The sequence below is a fragment of the Carcharodon carcharias genome, chromosome 26 (assembly GCF_017639515.1).
Source record: "Carcharodon carcharias isolate sCarCar2 chromosome 26, sCarCar2.pri, whole genome shotgun sequence".
Taxonomy (NCBI): domain Eukaryota; kingdom Metazoa; phylum Chordata; class Chondrichthyes; order Lamniformes; family Lamnidae; genus Carcharodon; species Carcharodon carcharias.
The window spans coordinates 6,799,041-6,816,277 of NC_054492.1; the positions used below are offsets into that span (position 1 = coordinate 6,799,041).

The 17,237-nt window shown below is 48.0% G+C and overlaps 1 protein-coding gene across 3 annotated transcripts in view; it reads left to right on the forward strand.

Moving 5' to 3' along the window:
• The window catches only part of fah (fumarylacetoacetate hydrolase (fumarylacetoacetase)), a 71,504-nt gene that overhangs the window by 41,525 nt on the left and 12,742 nt on the right, over positions 1-17,237 (forward strand). For all 3 annotated transcript variants that reach the window (XM_041175134.1, XM_041175136.1, XM_041175135.1), the window contains 3 exons: positions 2,382-2,428; positions 7,397-7,498; positions 8,945-9,062. In XM_041175134.1, the coding sequence (XP_041031068.1) occupies positions 2,382-2,428; positions 7,397-7,498; positions 8,945-9,062 (267 nt within the window). The remainder of the gene's footprint in view (positions 1-2,381; positions 2,429-7,396; positions 7,499-8,944; positions 9,063-17,237) is intronic.

A 17,237-nucleotide genomic window follows, 5' to 3' on the forward strand; every position in this document is an offset into this window, starting at 1 on the left:
TTGCAGTGCCAGGTTGTGGTATACGCAGCAAGTGACAATGATGTGTGACACCCTCTGGGGACCGTATTGCCGTGCTCCACCAGACCTGTTGAGATACCGAAACCTCATTTTCAAAACGCCTGTCGTTTGCTCCACCAAAGTCTGGGTCGCGCATGAGCCTCGTACTGTCTCTCTGCTGCAGCTTGAGGCTGCCACACAGTCATCATCAGCCACGTCCTCTGTGAGCAGCCCTTGTCCCTGAGGAGTCATCCTGCAGCTTCTGTGGACCCTGGGTGATTTCAGGGATCAGTGACCTAAGGATGTAGGGGTCATGCACAGAGCTGTAGGATGCGATGGTGGTGGTCGCACACCAGCCGAACATTCAACCGCTCTTGTGGTTGATGTAGTTGACAGCTTGTTGCTATGGGGATCTAAGTGCCATGTGAGTGCAGTCAGCACCCTGCACCTGTGGGAAACCTGAGATCTGTGCAAATCCCATCGCTTTTGCTTCCTGGCTTTCCTAGATTCTGGGCGATATGCACAAACTTCTGTACCTTTGTGAAGATTGTGTCCGTGACCTCCTGGATACACTTGCACATGGAGGTTTGTGATATCCCACACAGGTCACCTGTGGAGCCCTGGAAGAAACCACTGGCATAAAAATTGAGCACCTCAGTCACTTGCATGACCACAGGCACTGGATGCCCTCCATGTCCCCGTGGTACCAAATCCTGCAGTAGGTGGCATATGTGACACATGCGCAGTCTTCAGCGACACTGGATCTCCATCATCTGCAGGAATGACAGGCGCCGTCTATAGACCCTGGGTCTAATGAGACACTAATGAGTGACGGCTCTCTGTGGATCTTCAGCTGCGTGTGCAGCAGGCCCTGCCACCCCTTCATCTTGAGGGAGGTGCTCCTCCCTTTGCTGAGCCAGGGGCCTCTGCCATTCTCCTCTCCTTCTTCTCTGCTCCCTGTAAGCCATGAAGCATCCCGCTAATTCACCAGGCTCCATGATCCTGATGTTCTCCTCCTGCAGGATCAAAGAGAGAGACACATGGATTCACTTGGGTGTACTAAGAACCTCTCTTGGTTAAGTCTGAAGGCCCCTTCAAGTATGCAGGAAAGTGCTGGTCACCACTTGGATGGCCAGTGTGTAGTGCACTCATTGGCTGCCCGAAACCCCACCCACCTCCGCCCCACTCCAGCTGACTGATTGGCAGCAGCTTTGCCCATGGGACTGCAGGCTGTGCTCTCAGCTCAGGCACAGGCATTCTCCTAACCCACACTGCAAGGCTGCACTGTTAGCTTGAACCATGGGGGAGACTGGACCAAACCTGAATGCAGACATTGCAAGGGGCTGTGAGCACCTCCACCAGTGACTGCTCCATGGTCACTTTTCACAAGGGGATACCAAAACTTGCCTAGTTGGCCAGATGACCTGCTACCTCTTAAAACACACATTAATTTGCAGTCTGCGCAGGAGGGGTGAAAAGTTCGGGAGGATTTGGTGGCAATTTCATGCTTTTGTGTTGCTTGACGGGGCAGAAAAGCTTCAGAGGCCTGACTCCCAGCAGGTCAATGTAGCTGTTGCTGAACAGAGTCAGCTGTGGGAGAATGCTCACTTTTGACAAGCTTTCACAAATGCGTGGCTGATTCCCTCACCCCCTCTCTCTCCTCTCTCAACCCGGTATGTGCCTGAGTATTTTATTCTGCCTGTGCTGCCTTGCCCCCTTGCCCCCCCGCTCCCCTACCCCAGGTCTGACCCGCGCTGGAGCCCTTGCCCCCAGCATGTCACTGAAAGCCAACTGGGAAAAAGTGACTTGCCTGTGCCCCCAGCAAATGCGCGGCACCTTCTCCTTGATGTCCTACAGGTGATGCTCGTGAGCACTGTGCAAGGTTGCACTCACCTCTGAACTCCCCTCCAAGTTCAGGTCACCAGGTGAAAACCTTTTAAATGCAGTTGTGAAGGACGCTTCTCTGAAGTCATGCCAACCTGGGCTGTAAATAGAACCATAGAACCATAGAACACTACAGCACAGAAAACAGGCCATTCAGCCCTTCTAGTCTGTGCTGAAATGTGACATAGTGGATGATTCTGGTGAGTAAGGGTAACAATGAGATGCAAATGTATTAAAATGACGTTCCCAATATGAGGCATCGGGTAGAGCGGACGATCGCAAACTGGTTTCACAATGGCATGAAACTGACTTCTCACCATATTGACCACCCCCTTCCCCCATGACGCCAAATACTAATGGGACTGGGAAATTCCAGTTTAAATGTGAATAGAGTTGAACAAATCTTGCTTGTTATTTAATTGTATATTTTAGTAACATTTCACAATTGCTTAGAATGTTGACCTCTGGTTCAAGAATTTTCTGTGTGTGTTTGATGGCAGGTGAAGCAATGACTGAAAAAGCAACTGTCTGTCACTCTAACTTCAAGGTGAGCTCAATGTCCAATGACTTCTTTTTTATTCATTCACGGGATGTGGCTAGGCTGGTATTTATTGCCATTCTCTAACTGCCCCTGTTTAAAGGGCATCTAAGAGTCAACCACGTTTCCTGTGGATCTGGAGTCACATGTAGGCCAGACCAGGTGAGGACAGCAGATTTCCTTCCCTAAAGGGCATGAGTGAACCAGATGGGTTTTCACAACAATCAGCATGGTCATTACGTTTTTAATTCCAGATTTTTATTGAATTCAAATTCCACCAATTGCCATGGCAAGATTTGAACCCAGATCCCCTGAGTATCACCCTGGGTCTTTGGATTAGTAGTCCAGCAACAACACCACTATGCCATCATCTCCCCATCACCTGCCTTTTGTTGAAGTTACAATGAGTTGCAGTCATTGACTTTTACAACACAGAAGGAGGCCATTCAGTCCATCATGTCTGACACGGCTCTTTGCAAGAGCTACCATTTATCCAAATTCCCTGTTCTTTCCCCATAGCCCTGCGTAATTTTCAGTTCCATTTGGAAAGTTACTATTGAATCTGCTTCCACTGCCCTTTCAGGCAGCACATTCCAGATCACAGCGACTGGCATTTTACTCCTGTCACAATTACTCATTGGTCACAATTGGTTAACTGATAATTGGTTAAAACTGTCTCTTCTTGTCACCAACTCTCCTGCCAATGGAAACAATTTCTTCCTACTTTTCAAAGCCCTTCATGATCTTGAACACCTCTATTCATTCTCTCCTTAACTTTCTTTGCTTTAAGAATAATCCCAGTTTCCCCAGTTCCTCCAGTTAACTGAAATCCTTTGTCTCTGGTACCATTCTAGTAAATTCCCTCTGTGCCCTCTCTCAGGCCCTACGTTACAGCTTGTGCCATTCACTTACTTTAAATACTTTCAATGTTTGATAAGAACAACACAAGATAATTCTAGGATGAAAGAAATGGTTTCTCACCAGGTTAGAGAAATGAGCTCTAAAATTCTGCATGGATCCTCCCGATCTCCCATTGTATTTCTGGAAGAAACCTTGCAGGTCTCCAAACAAACAGCAGAGAGCGTGGGCCAGATTACATCTCAGAGACGGGAATGGGGAGGCGGAACTAATCCTGCTCTTTTGATCCCGCCTCCTTCCCCAGGCTGCCAGGAAACAGGATTTTCCAGCAGTCTGGGCCTTAATTGGCCTGGAGATGGGCCTGGTGGGATGATTCCGAGCAGGCAGGTTAAAAGGCCTGCCTCCATTCAGAGTCGTCCAATGGAATCAATAGCAAAGTTGAGCTGCATTGGGAAGGCCTCACAATCTATAGAAATCTAAACCTCCTGGTCAACCTAAACCCTCTCACCCATTATCCACTTTACGAATAGAACTCACACACCCTATTATGACAGCTGGAAATGTTGAATAGCCCATAACTCTCTCTAAGTAACAAACTGACACTTCAAACCAGCTGTGCAAACAGCGTCAAGCATTTGTAAAACAATTAGACACTTGGATTGTAGCCAAGAGCCCATAAAATTCTCCACATTAACAAACTAACCTCAGAACTAACCTCAAACTAATCTCAAAAGGTGCCTGAGGAGAATATATAAAACTAATGGGAAACCGTTAAAATTTACACTTGATTATCATACTAGGATCCCTTTCAATAGGATTACCTGATTATCCATTAGAATAACTTCTTTCACTCATTTCAACACTTTTTTGCATTTACAATGGCGATCTTTTACTTGACAGCTAGTCGGCTAGCAGTAATAATGATCTGACAAACGCATTATTTAAGGGGTACTTACATCTTCCAATCACAGCACTGACATAGCTCTCCTTACTGAACACATGCTACAATGTTTCATGATGAACTGTAAAGGAGGCAAAACCATTTTAGGTACCATGGTTCACGTTTCCATGCAGCTGGCGTAAAACCCAATAGCTGCTGAACTCTGGGAGCCTCCTTGAACATTACAAAGCTTGCCTGGCACAGGCTGTCAATGAGCCCACAAGGATATTAAGTGGCTTGTTAAAGGCACAAGTCCCATTTGGACCCTGCTCTTTCCCGCAATGCACAAAATTGGACTGGGCGGAAACAATGTTGGGGGTCCCTGTTGCCCCATTCAGCGGCCTTTTTCCTTTTGCCATCCCACAAACCAGTCCCAGGAGTAACCCTCTTTTTGAAGCCAAGATAGAACCACATGAAGTCTCATGGCATCAGATTGAACATGGGCAAGGAAAGTGCCTGCTAATTACCATGTACCGCCCTCCCTCGGCTGACGAGCCAGTGTTCCTCCATGTTTAACACGACTTGGAGGAAACACTGGGGGTGGCAAGGGGGCAGAATGTACTCTGGGTGGGGGACTTTACCAATGCCCATCACCAAGAGTGGCTCGGTAGCACCATCACAGACCAAGTTGGCTGAGTCCTAAAGGACGTAGCTGCTAGACTGCACCTGCGGTAGGTGATGAAGGAACCAACAAGAGGGAAAAACATACTTGACCTCATCCTCACCAACCTGTCTGCCACAGAAGCATCGGTCCATGACAGTGTCGGTGGGAGTGACAACTGCACAGTCCTTGTGGGGATGAAGTCCCAGCTTCACATTGAGGATACCCACCATTGTGTGGTGTGGCACTACCACCATGCTAAATGGGATAGATTTTGAACATGCATAGCAACTCAAGACTGGGCATCCATGAGGTGCTGTGGGCCATCAGCAGCAGCAGAATTGTACTTGAACACAATCTCTAACCTCATGGCCTGGCATATCCCCCACTCTACCATTACCATCAAGCTAGGGGTTCAACCCTGGTTCAATGAAGAGTGCAGGAGGACATGCCAGGAGCAGCACCAAGCATACCTAAAAATGAGGTGTCAACTGTTGAAGCTAAAACACAGGACTACTTGCGTGCCAAATGGAATAAGCAACAAGCAATAGACAGAGCTAAGTGATTCCACAACCAACAGATCAGATCTAAGCTCTGCAGTCCTGCCACATCCAGTCATGAATGGTGGTGGACAATTAAACAACTCACTAGAGGAGGAGGCTCCAGAAATACCCCCATCCTCAATGAGGGAGGAGCCGAGCACATCAGTGCAAAAGATAAGGCTGAAGCATTTGCAACAATCTTCAGCCAGAAGTGCTGAGTTGATGATCCATGTTGGCCTCCTCTGGAGGTCCCCAGCATCACAGATGCCAGTCTTCAACCAATTCAATTCACTCCATTTGATATCAAGAAACGGCTGAAGGCACTGGATACTGCAAAGGCTATGGGCCCTGACACTATTCTGGCAATAGTACTGAAGACTTGTGCTCCAGAACTTGCCGCACCCCTAGCCAAGCTGTTCCAGTACAGCTACAAGACTGGCATCTACCCGGCTATGTGAAAAATTGCCCAGATATTTGCTGTACACAAAAAGCAGGACAAATTCAACCCGGCCAATTACCCCCATCAGTCTACTCTCCATCATCAGTAAAGTAATGGAAGGGGTCATCTGGATTGCTATCAAGCGGCAATTGCTTAGGAATAATCTGCTCACTGGCGCCCAGTTTGTGTTCCGCCAGGGTCACTCAGCTCCTGACCTCATTACAGCCTTGATTCAAACGTGGACAAAAGAGCTGAACTCCCGAGGTGAGATGAGAGTGGCTGCCCTTGACATCAAGGCAACATTTGACCAAGTATAGCATCAAGGAGCCTTAGTAAAACTGGAGTCAATGGAAATCAGGGAGAAAGCTCTCCGCTGGTTTGAGTCATAACTAGCACAAGGGAAGATGATTTTGGTTGTTGGAGGCCAATCATCTCAGCTGCAGGACATCACTGCAGGAGTTCCTCAGGGTAGTGTCCTTGGTCCAAATATCTTTAGTTGCATCATTAATGATCTTCCTTCCATCATAAGGTCGGAAGTGGAGATGTTCGCTGATGATTGCACAATGTTTAGCACCATTCACGACTCTTCAGACACTGAAGCAGACCATATCCAAATGCAGCAAGACCTGGACAATATCCAGGCTTGGGCTGAATATAGTGGCAAATAACATTCACACCATACATGTGCCAGGCAATGACCATCTCCAACAAGAGAGAATCTAACCATTACCCCTTGATATTACCATCACTGAAGTCCCCACTATCAACATCCTGGGAGGGTTACCATTGACCAGAAACTGAACTGGAATAGCCATATAAATACTGTGTCTACAAAAGCAAGTCAGAGGCTAGGATTCCTGTGGCAAGTAAATCACGTCCTGACTACCCAAAGCCTGTCCACCATCTACACAGCATAAGTCAGGAGTGTGATGGAATACTCTCCACTTGCCTGGATGAGTGCAACTCCAACAACACTCAAGAAGCTTGACACCATCCAGGACAAAGCAGTCCGCTTGAGTCGCACCCCATCCACAAACATTCACTCCCTCCACCACGGATGCACGGTAGCAGCAGTTTGTGTACCATCTACAAGACGCACTGCAGGAATTCACCAAGGCTCCTTAAACAGCAGCTTGCAAACCCACAACTACTACCATCTAGAGGGACAAGGGCAGCAGATAGATGAGAACACCACCACTTGGAAGCCCCCCCCCCCCAACCCCCACAAATCACTCACCATCCTGACACTTTCAGGAGCACTGTTGTCACCTCCTCCAGCTCTGCAACCCTCCGAGATCTCTGCGCTCCCCCACTTCTGGCGCCCTCAGCATCGCTGATTTTCATCACTCCACCATTCAGCTGAGGAGAACAGAAACGAAGAAATTCCCTCCCTAACCTCTCCAACTTTCTGCCCCTCTCTCCCCCTTTAAGTAGCTCCTTGCTTCGTTATATTTCTTTGTGACTGTGTGAAGTTTTGAAATTACCCTTGTGAAATGCCTTTTACTCTGTTAAAGATGAATTATGAAAGCAAGTTGTTGTTGGATGTGCTTTACAACAAACAAGTCTTCATTTACTGTGTTTGTTGGCTTCTCTTCAGCACATGTACTGGACCCTGAAGCAACAGCTGGCTCACCATACTGTTAATGGGTGCAATGTAAGACCTGGGGACTTGCTGGCCTCTGGAACTATCAGTGGCTCTGTGAGTAGCAGCTATTTTTTTCATTTCATTGTTTGCTAGAGGTGAAAAATATCAAACTTGGCATCATTTAAAAAAACAATGATTTTACTTAATCATTTATTTAAAATTGAGTTTACTTTCAAATACGTTTAATATATATCTAATGTATTTTTAAAAATAGCACATGATCCAACAGTTTAATGGTACTGCGCTTGTCAGTGGCACTGTCAGACTAACATTACCTGACTCATTAACTTCTGTGGCACCCAACCGAACATTTTGGGCTGGATTTTTGTGAAGGAAACCGAAAGTGTGAGTCCGGAAATTTCCCAACCCCACAAACCTGTCTCCGTTAAAAAGCCTCCCACCCGCTATGTTTAATTCCAGGGATAGAGGGATGGAGCCCAATTACTCTCAATTTGGATCAGTTTGGAGACTGGTTACCAGTGGTGCCCCACAGGGGACTCGATTTGGGACTGTTGCTCATTACAATTTTTAACACTGACATAGATATAGGTGTTGGGTCAGAATAGATAACTTTTTGCAAATGATACTAAGATCTGTGTGAATTTAAGACTGTAGATGAAGTTGGCAGTTGCAGGTTGATCTTAGTGTGTTGGGAGATTATGCTCAGGACCAGCAATGATTTTTAACTTGGAAAAGTGCAGTGTGGTGAGGGTGAATATTCAATGCGTAGACACCCTTCAGGGAGCAGCAGTGAAGAAGTTGGATAAAGAATGAAGTGTGTTCTCAGATTCTAAACATTCATGAGCAAAGCTGTGAGGCGATAGAGAGAACAAGACAACTGTTTGTAAGATGAGGCCTGTACAAGACTTTGGTCAGGCATCAGTTGAAATATTGGACTGGAGTTTCATCCTAGAGGCAGGTAGCAGGAATCAGGAAATTTCCTGGCTCAGCAACCCTGCTCGGGAGAAAGTGCCTGCAAAGGTGGGATTCTCGTTCTGGGGTGGGGCATGGATGATAACTGGAGTCAGGCCTGCCACTCCCAGAAAGAATTTGGAAGCAGCCACATAGGCCTCCAGCCCTCAACTCACCACCATAGTCTGTCAAATCCATCGTGCCAACCTATGGTCCTCCATGGCCCCTCATGCCCCCCCATACCAATCTGCTGCCCGAGATGGTGTGCAAAGCACGACACTTTCAGAAGCTGAGTAAAACACCAAGATGAAACTGGGACAGGTGCTGAGGGACCGCTGGTATGTAGATATTTAGTGCAACTGCATTAGTAGATTATTGATGGACTCCTGTCAATGTTGCTAAAATTCCTACAGGTAGTGTTTAATTCAATACTGATCATGTAAAATGTGTGGGAAGTATCATTGGTACATTTTCAGTGTTAATATTTTCTAATCTTAGATTACAATATTAGTTTTTTCACTGACTGTTTGTTTCATGTGTAGGTTTGCAAGGACTGTGTAATAGAATATCTGTGGTTATGCTTTCCAGACCCCAGAGAGCTTTGGCTCAATGTTGGAGTTGTCATGGAAAGGAACAAAAGTGATTGATCTTGGTAATGGACAGACACGCAAATTCCTTCAAGATGGTGATGAAGTTACCTTGACAGGTGAGGCCACTTATAATCAAATCAAATAAAATAGCATTGGTTCTTGTACATTTAACTGAATAAGCAGTCCCTACAGGGGATGACTTCTCTGGGGTTGCTCACCCAGGAGAGGCGTATATCAGGTGTAGAGAGAGAGCAGACACTAAGTCCGTTTTCTACCAAGGTGTAAGTCAATAAAATAAAAGCAAAATACCGCAGATGCTGGAAACCTGAAATAAAAACAAAGGTCGGGATTTTCTGTGAAGTTGGCAAAGTCCGAGGGTGGGCAGGGATATCAGTATTTGACCCGCTGATGGCAACAGTAGCTTTTTCCGCCACTTTGTTGAAAAAATTGAGAGGTACTGGTTTCACGTCAGATCACTGATTTGCCCAAACCGCTGTCTCTTCAGGCCTTCAGTCATCCATGGGCTATACTTAAATGTTGCCCCCCCACAGAGCTCCTCTCCCTAAGGGATCGAAAGCTACTAGAAAGACATGGCTGCCAAAGGGAGGAAACATGCGGTCCCCAAATTCAGTGAAGCCTCTCTCGAGAGCTGACCGGACACAGTGGAGGGCCGCTGCGAAGCCCTCTACCCCCCTCTAGATGAAGAACCTCATCCAAGGTGACAAATCCAGCATGGGAGGCAGTGGCAGCGATGGGCAGTGCCAACACCCTGCAAAAGAGGACAGCCACCCAGTACCAAAAGAGGATGAATGATCTCCTCCGTTCCGCCAGGGTAAGTCACCCTTCTCATCACTCTCAACTCACACACTCACAAACTCATCACACATCCACAGGGATCTCACTCACTGCCAGCTTAAGGGACATCACCATTCACTCTCTCACACACACCATCTACCCCTGCTCTGGGTGAAGACCAGTAAGCCAGGTCATCAATCCAGCATGGGAGGTGGTGGCAGTGATGGTCAGTGCCAAAGCCCATCACACATCCACAGGGATCTCACTCACTGTCAGTTCAAGGGACAGCACCGCTCATTCTCTCACACACACCTTCATCTGCCCCGTGGATCATGTCCTCATCCTGTCCATGGCACCACTCACCACCCACACATGCCAGGTCTCCTTCTCACCTGGCCAGGCATATGTCCTGCTAACACTCTCTCCAAAAGTCTTCATGCAGGACAAGCTGGCACACAGCAAAAGGGAGAGGTCACAGACCGGGGGCAAAATGCCTCAATTGAAGGTCTTGACCAACTTTGAGAATAGCGCCATTCACCTGGCCATGAGGATCTGGACTGTTCCTGTGCTGACGGTGAGGTCGGCGGTGCTCAACTGAGTGAGGATCCAGCAATGCAACATCTATCGGACAATAATACAGTGAGTGATGTCTCTTGTTCCACAGTCCCCTGCCGTGCACTACTGATCTCCCTTTTGTAGGTGCACCTGGGAAGCATCCGAGTAACAGGCCCTCAACTCAAACACCAAAGACACCTCAGAAGAGGTACCTGATGACACCCTCATTGAAGACCCGTCACAGCACTGACCCTTCACCATCGCAGAGGCATGAACCTCGGTGGGACCTAGCTCTAGAGTAGCCACAGGGCCACAGTCTGGTGAGCATATTACATCGTCTGATCCAGAGCAAGCGGATGCATGGAAATCCCAGAGTGCTGCTGCTCGGAGGACAGTTGGAGGCCAGGAATCTGCTGAGTCTGAGTTGGTTAAGGAGCCTCTTGACTCAGTTCCACCTCAGTTGCTGGAGCTGCAAAGGCAAGCTCGGGTACATCAGGAAGGGATGTCCGCTGCACTCCTCAGATTGCAAGGCATGATGGAGTTGTCCGTCTGCCTTCAGTCTGAGGTGTTAGTGCTGGTATGCCAACATACTGAGGTCAACACTGGTAGGATGGCAGCCACCATGGAGACCTTGGTCCAGTACATCGGTCCTGCACTGCTGCCAGAGCTGCACTCCATTGTTGAGGCACTTGCAGGCATCCATCAGTGTCAACATGAGGGGGTACAGGGCATCTCAAGCTCACTCCAGTTGCCCCTTCCTCTCAAGGAGTCAGCCAGGGGCCCTTTGGGACTGTCCAGCCCATCCAAATCCCCTCTTCCTGTGACCCCAGAAGCCGGACTGCTTGTTGTCATGGAGACCTTAGAGTCATGTGAGTGCAGTCAATGGCACCTGCACCTGTGGGAACCGCAAATCCCAGTGAATCCCAGAGCTCTTGCTTCCGAGCTCACCTGGCCTCAGTGGAAAATGACTAAGTTGTGTGTCTTGGGAAGGATGGCGTCCGTGACCTCCTGGGTACTTTTGTGACTGGGAGCTTGAGAGATCCCGCACAGGTCACCAGTGGAGTCCTGGAAGGAGCCAAAGTCGTAGAAATTGTGCATGGTGGTCACTTTCAATGCCACTGGCAGTGAATGCCCTCAGAGTCCCCAAGGTGCCAAATCCTGCAGAAGGTGGCATATTTGAGTAATCAGTTCCCTTGACGATCACAGTCTTTGGTGACACTGGTTCTCGCTCATCTGTAGGTCGGACAAGTGCTGTCTATAGACCCTGGGCCTAGTGAGTTGCCTGCGAACGACGGCTCACGGTGGATGTTCCTCTACATGAGGGGGAGGCCCTGCTGCCCCTTGATCTGGAGGGTTGTGCTCCTCCCTTTGGAGGCGCCTTCATTGCATTCTTCTCCGTCTTCTATCCTACTTATAAGCCACGAGGCAAACAGCGAGATCACCAGGCTCCATGTTCTGATGGTCTCCTCACTGCAGGTATCAGTATCAGAGAGATGCGAGGGTCAGCATTGTTTCCTAAGGACCTCTCTTGGTTAAGTCTCTGGCTCCGGCTGTGTCTCAAGGCCCCTGGAGAGTCCTGGCCACCACTTGGATGGCCAGTGCTTAGTTTGCTTGATGCCTGACCAAAACCCCACCCACCTCTGTCCCATACCACATGACCGAGTGGCAACAGCTTTGGCCACTCGACTGCCTCCTGCACTTTCCACTCAGGCACAGGTATTATCCTCACCTGCACTCCAAGGCTATGCGGTTGGCTTGGACCATGAGGGTTACTGCTCAAAGCCTGAACAACTGCAAAGCACAGGGTTCTGAGCACCTCCCTCAATGACTGTTCCATGCCCACCTATCGCAAGGGGATCCTCTAACTTGCCCAGTCACCCAATTGTTCTGCAGCCCCATAAAAGGCAGATTATTTTGCAGCTTGGCCCAAGGGGTTAAGAGTTCAGGAGCAATAAGTGGCTCAATCAGGAATTTGTGTTGCTTGAGTGGACACAATTGCTTCAGAAACCAGACTCTGAGCAAGTCACTGGAGCTGATGCTGAACAGTCTCAGCTGCGGAAGAACGCTCAATCTTGAAATGCTTTTCCAAGTGCCTGGGCGGCTTCTTCACCCCCTCGCCCCCTGACATGTGCTTGTGTGCTTGCTTCAGTCTATGCTGCTTTGCCCCCCCTACCCCTGGCACTGGAGCCCTTGCCCTGATTCCGCACTGAAAGCCAGCTGGGAAGAATCCGTTTGGAGAGGTGCCTGTGATCCCTACTCCCGAGTCTGTAAATTCCTATGGGGGTTCCTCGCGGGCACTGCGCTAAGTTGTGTGCGCTCACCTCCGAGTTCCCCTCGAAGTTCAGGTCGCCGGGTGTACACCTTTTAAAGGTGGTTCTGACATCACGTCGATGTGGGATTTAAATTTGATGTGGTGGTGGGGGGTGGGGGGGGGGCGGGGCTGATTCTGGCATGTGACCACAATAATGAGATGCAAATTTATGAAAATTAAGTTCACGACGTTCAACGCCAAGAAACGCGGCCCGCCATTGACGAGGGAGGAAACACTCGTGTTCTGGATTCACGTCTCACCAGACTTCTCCGATTGCGCCCCGAACATGCCGGCCCTGATCGAGTGCAAAAAACCCTGTCCAAACTGCTGGATTACTCAGCAGCTCTGGCAACATCTGTGGAGAGAAGCCAAGACTCTTATTCTGAACTTTTAACATAAATTGATATGTTACCTGCTTACTGACTTCTGTCCCTGAATTCCTGATTTACGCTCTGACTAGTTGCGTCTCAGTGCAGGAATTCTTATTCAAAATCACCTCTCGTGGATCCAAATCTTATTTTCGTATCGTATTTTCCAGCCATAATCGTGCAGGTGATCAGACTCCGAATCAGAAATGATTTACTGAATTCTTCAATGAAAAGTGTTGGGCCCTCAAACTTACAAATAAGAAGAAGGATCTTGAGGATACCAGCTAAATGGCTTAATAAACAACACTGGAAAGACAAAGTAGGTCAGGCAGGCTGTGTGGAATATATAAGCTACATTTCAGTGGTAGACTCTTCATTAGACTGTTTCATTTTAAATGCTGTTCATCTGTACATGGAGGATGAGTGTAAAGGGGAATAAATGACACAACCACAGGAAAAGAAATAAAATGACATACAAAGTGCCTGGAAATACTCAGCAGGAGTGATATACTCTTCCTAGCTACAAAAACAAAAAAATGCTGGAAATAGTCAGCAGGTCAGGCAGCAACTTTGGAGAGAAACAAAGTTAACGTTTCAGGAATGCCACTTCCCACCTTCTGTCACACTGAATAGTTCCTGGCATATTTTTTAAAAATACATTAACTGGATATGAGCATCACTGGCTTGTCCAGCATTTATTGCCCATCCCTCATTGCCCTTGAGAAGGTGGTGGTGAGCCACTTTCTTGAACCGCTGCAGTCCATGTGGTGTGGTTACACCCACTGTGCTGTTAGGGAGGGAGTTCCAGGATTTTGACCCAGCAACAGTGAAGGAATGGCGATATATTTCCAATTCAGGATGGTGAGTGACTCGAAGGGGAACTTCCAAGTGGTGGTGTTCCCATGTGTATGCTGCCCTTGTCCTTCTAGATGGTAGTGGTCATGGGTTTGGAAGTTGCTGTCTCATGAGATCCTGCAGTGCATTTTGTAGATGGTACACACTGCTGCTACTGTGCGTCGGTGGTGGAGGGAGTGAATGTTTGTGTATGGGGTGCCAATCAAGTGGGCTGCTTTGTCCTGGATAGTGTCAATCTTCCTGAGTGTTGTTGGAGCTACACTCATCCAGGCAAGTGGAAATTATCCCATCACACTCCTGACTTGTGCCTTGTAGATGGTGGACAGGCTTTGGGGAGACAGGAGGTGAATCACTCGCTGCAGGATTCCTAGTCTCTGTATTTAGCAACAGTATTTATATGGCTAGTCCAGTTCAGTTTTTGATCAATGCTAACACCCAGGATGTTGATAGTGGGGGATTCAGTGATGGTAATGCCATTGAATGTCAACGGGTGATGTTTAGATTCTCTCTTGTTGGAGATGGTCATTGCCTGGCACTTGTGTGGCACAAACGTTACTTGCCACTTGTCAGCCCAAACCTGGATATTCTCCAGGTCTTGCTGCATTTGGACATTGACTGCTTCTGTATCTGAGGAGTCACGAATTGTGCTGAACATTGTGCAATCATCAACGTACATCCTTACTTCTGACCTTATGATGGAAAGAAGATCATTGATGAAGCAGCTGAAGATGGTTGGGCCAAGGACACTACCCTGAGGAACTCCTGCAGTGATGTCCTGGAGCTGAGATGACTGACCTCCAACAACCACAACCATCTTCCTTTGTGCTAGGTATGACTCCAACCAGTGGAGAGTTTCCCCCCTGATTCCCATTGACTCCAGTTTTGCTAGGGCTCCTTGATGCCACACTCAGTCAAATGCTGCCTTGATGTCAAGGGCAGTCGCACTCACCTCACTCTGGTGTTCAGCTCTTTTATCCAAGGCTATAATGAGGTCAGCAACTGAGTAGCCCTGGCAGAAGCCAAACTGAGTGTCAGTGAGCAAGTTATTGCTAAGCAAATGCCACTGATGACCCGTTCCATTACTTTACTGATGATGGAGAGTAGACTGATGCGGCGGTAATTGGCCGAGTTGGATTTGATCTTCTTTTTGTGTACAGGACATACCTGGGCAATTTTCCACATAGCCGGGTAGATGCCAGTGTTGTAGCTGTGCAGGAACAGCGTGGCTGGGGGTGCGGCATGTTCTGGAGCACAAGTCTTCAGTACTATTGCCAGAAGATTGTCAGGGCCCATGGCCTATGCAGTATCCAGTGCCTTCAGCCGTTTCTTGATATCACGTGGAGTGAATCAAACTGGCTGAAGACTGGCATCTGTGATGCTGGGGACCTCCGGAGGAGGCCGAAATACATCATCCACTCTACATTTCTGGCTGAAGATCGATGCAAATGCTTTAGCCTTATCTTTTGCACTGATGTGCTGGGCAACCCCATCATTGAGGATAGGGATATATGTGGAGTCTCCTCCTCCAGTGAGTTGTTTAATTGTCCACCACCATTCATGACTGGATGTGGCAGGACTGCAGAGCTTAGATCTGATCCGTTGGTTATGGGAACGCTTAGCTCTGTCTATCACTTGCTGCTTGTGCTGTTTGGCACACAAGTAGTCCTGTGTTATAGCTTCACCAGGTTGACACCTCATTTTTAGGAATGCCTGGTGCTGCTCCTGGCATGCCCTCCTGCACTCTTCATTGAACCAGGGTTAATCCCCTGGCTTGGTGGTAATGGTAGAGTGGGGAATATGCCAGGCCATGAGATCACAGATTGTGTTCAAGTACAATTCCGCTGCTGCTGATGGCCCACAGCACCTCATGGATGCCCAGTCTTGAGTTGCTAGATCTGTCTGAAATCTATCCCAGATTTCCAGCATCTGCACCATTTTGCTTTTTGTTCAGTTTTTCTCACAGACCGGGTAGAGTATTTATTTTCATAAGCTACCTTTGTGCTCAATGCCCAGGCGATTTGATTTTCATGCAACACTTGAACAAAGCGCGCTCATTGTCCGTTCTCTCACTCCTTTGCCGGTTTTGATTGCTGCAATGCTCAGTCGCTGGGAACAGCCCAACAGCTGTCTGAACTCCAAAAATCTTCAAGTAGAAAGTTAGCAGCTGAATTAAGCAGAAGTGTCTTGCCAGTGCGCAAAGGCCACACTCACCTTTCAGAGAGTGAAAATGCTCAATTTGTATTATTTTGCCATGGTTTGAGGGCCCGGTGAATGAAAGTTCTGCTCAATTCTATTTTGTTATAGGATTGGAATATAAGAGCAAAGGGTCTGAGCTTTCACTCTTGAATTGGGAGGGCAGGGTCGAGACAATTCCTGGCTGCGCCAACCTGACCGGGAAAAAAGTGCCCCAGACACACGTTCCAGTGGTGGGGGTGGGGAAGGGGTGGGTGGGGGTGGGGGGGGGGGGGGGGGGGGGGGGGGGGGTGGTGCGGCGGGGGTGGTGGGGTGAAATGGAACACTGGCCTGCCACCCTTGGAAACAGTTCAGAGACAGCACAGGGGCTGTCAAGCAGAGACAGGCTGTGGCATCAGTGCTCTGGCATTGTGAAGAAGGAATAGAACAAAAAAAATGCCTCTCAGCCCTCACCCTTCATCACCCCCATTCACCCACTCACCATGCCCCATCCATGCCAACTCATCTCAACCCCCTTAATTCACCTGCCATGGCCCCTCATATCCCCCATGCCAACCTATGCCCCTTTACCCACCCATGGCCCTTTATAGATGCTATGCTAACTTAGTGCCAACTCATGCCTACCCATGTCTCACCACCCTTTGCCTTTATACCCACCATGCCAACTCACCCAGTATCTACCCTGGGCAGACCTCAGGACACATGCTGAGATTAAATAAACTTCTTAAGTGTTTATTGATAAATTCACTATTGAAAAAAATGCCCTGATTAAAAAAAAGCACTATATTTAACTTCCTTTAATCTCTTCTAAAAACAAACATTTGTGTTCATAATTCCATTTCAACAGAGCTTGTAGCTATCAGTCAAACTGTGAACTAACAGGTACCTCACTGTGATAATATTATGATATGAAATCAAGTCATGTAGCACTAATGCTATAATGATAACCCCCAGGCTATGTTAATTGACGAGTGAGATAGCAAGCACTTTTTTAACATCGAAGACAGTTTTATCAAATGTTTAAATGGCATGGGGATTTAAATGCCTTGACAGCTTGACAGCACCCTTTGACAGTTCCTTTAAGCCTGATAGTTCCAATGCGTTTATCCATTTTTACACACATTCATGTCTAATTTTAACAATCCCAAAGGGCACCTGACCTCTCCCAAGGTGTCCCCGGACTATATCCAAAAGGATATCCTACCTTTCCAAAG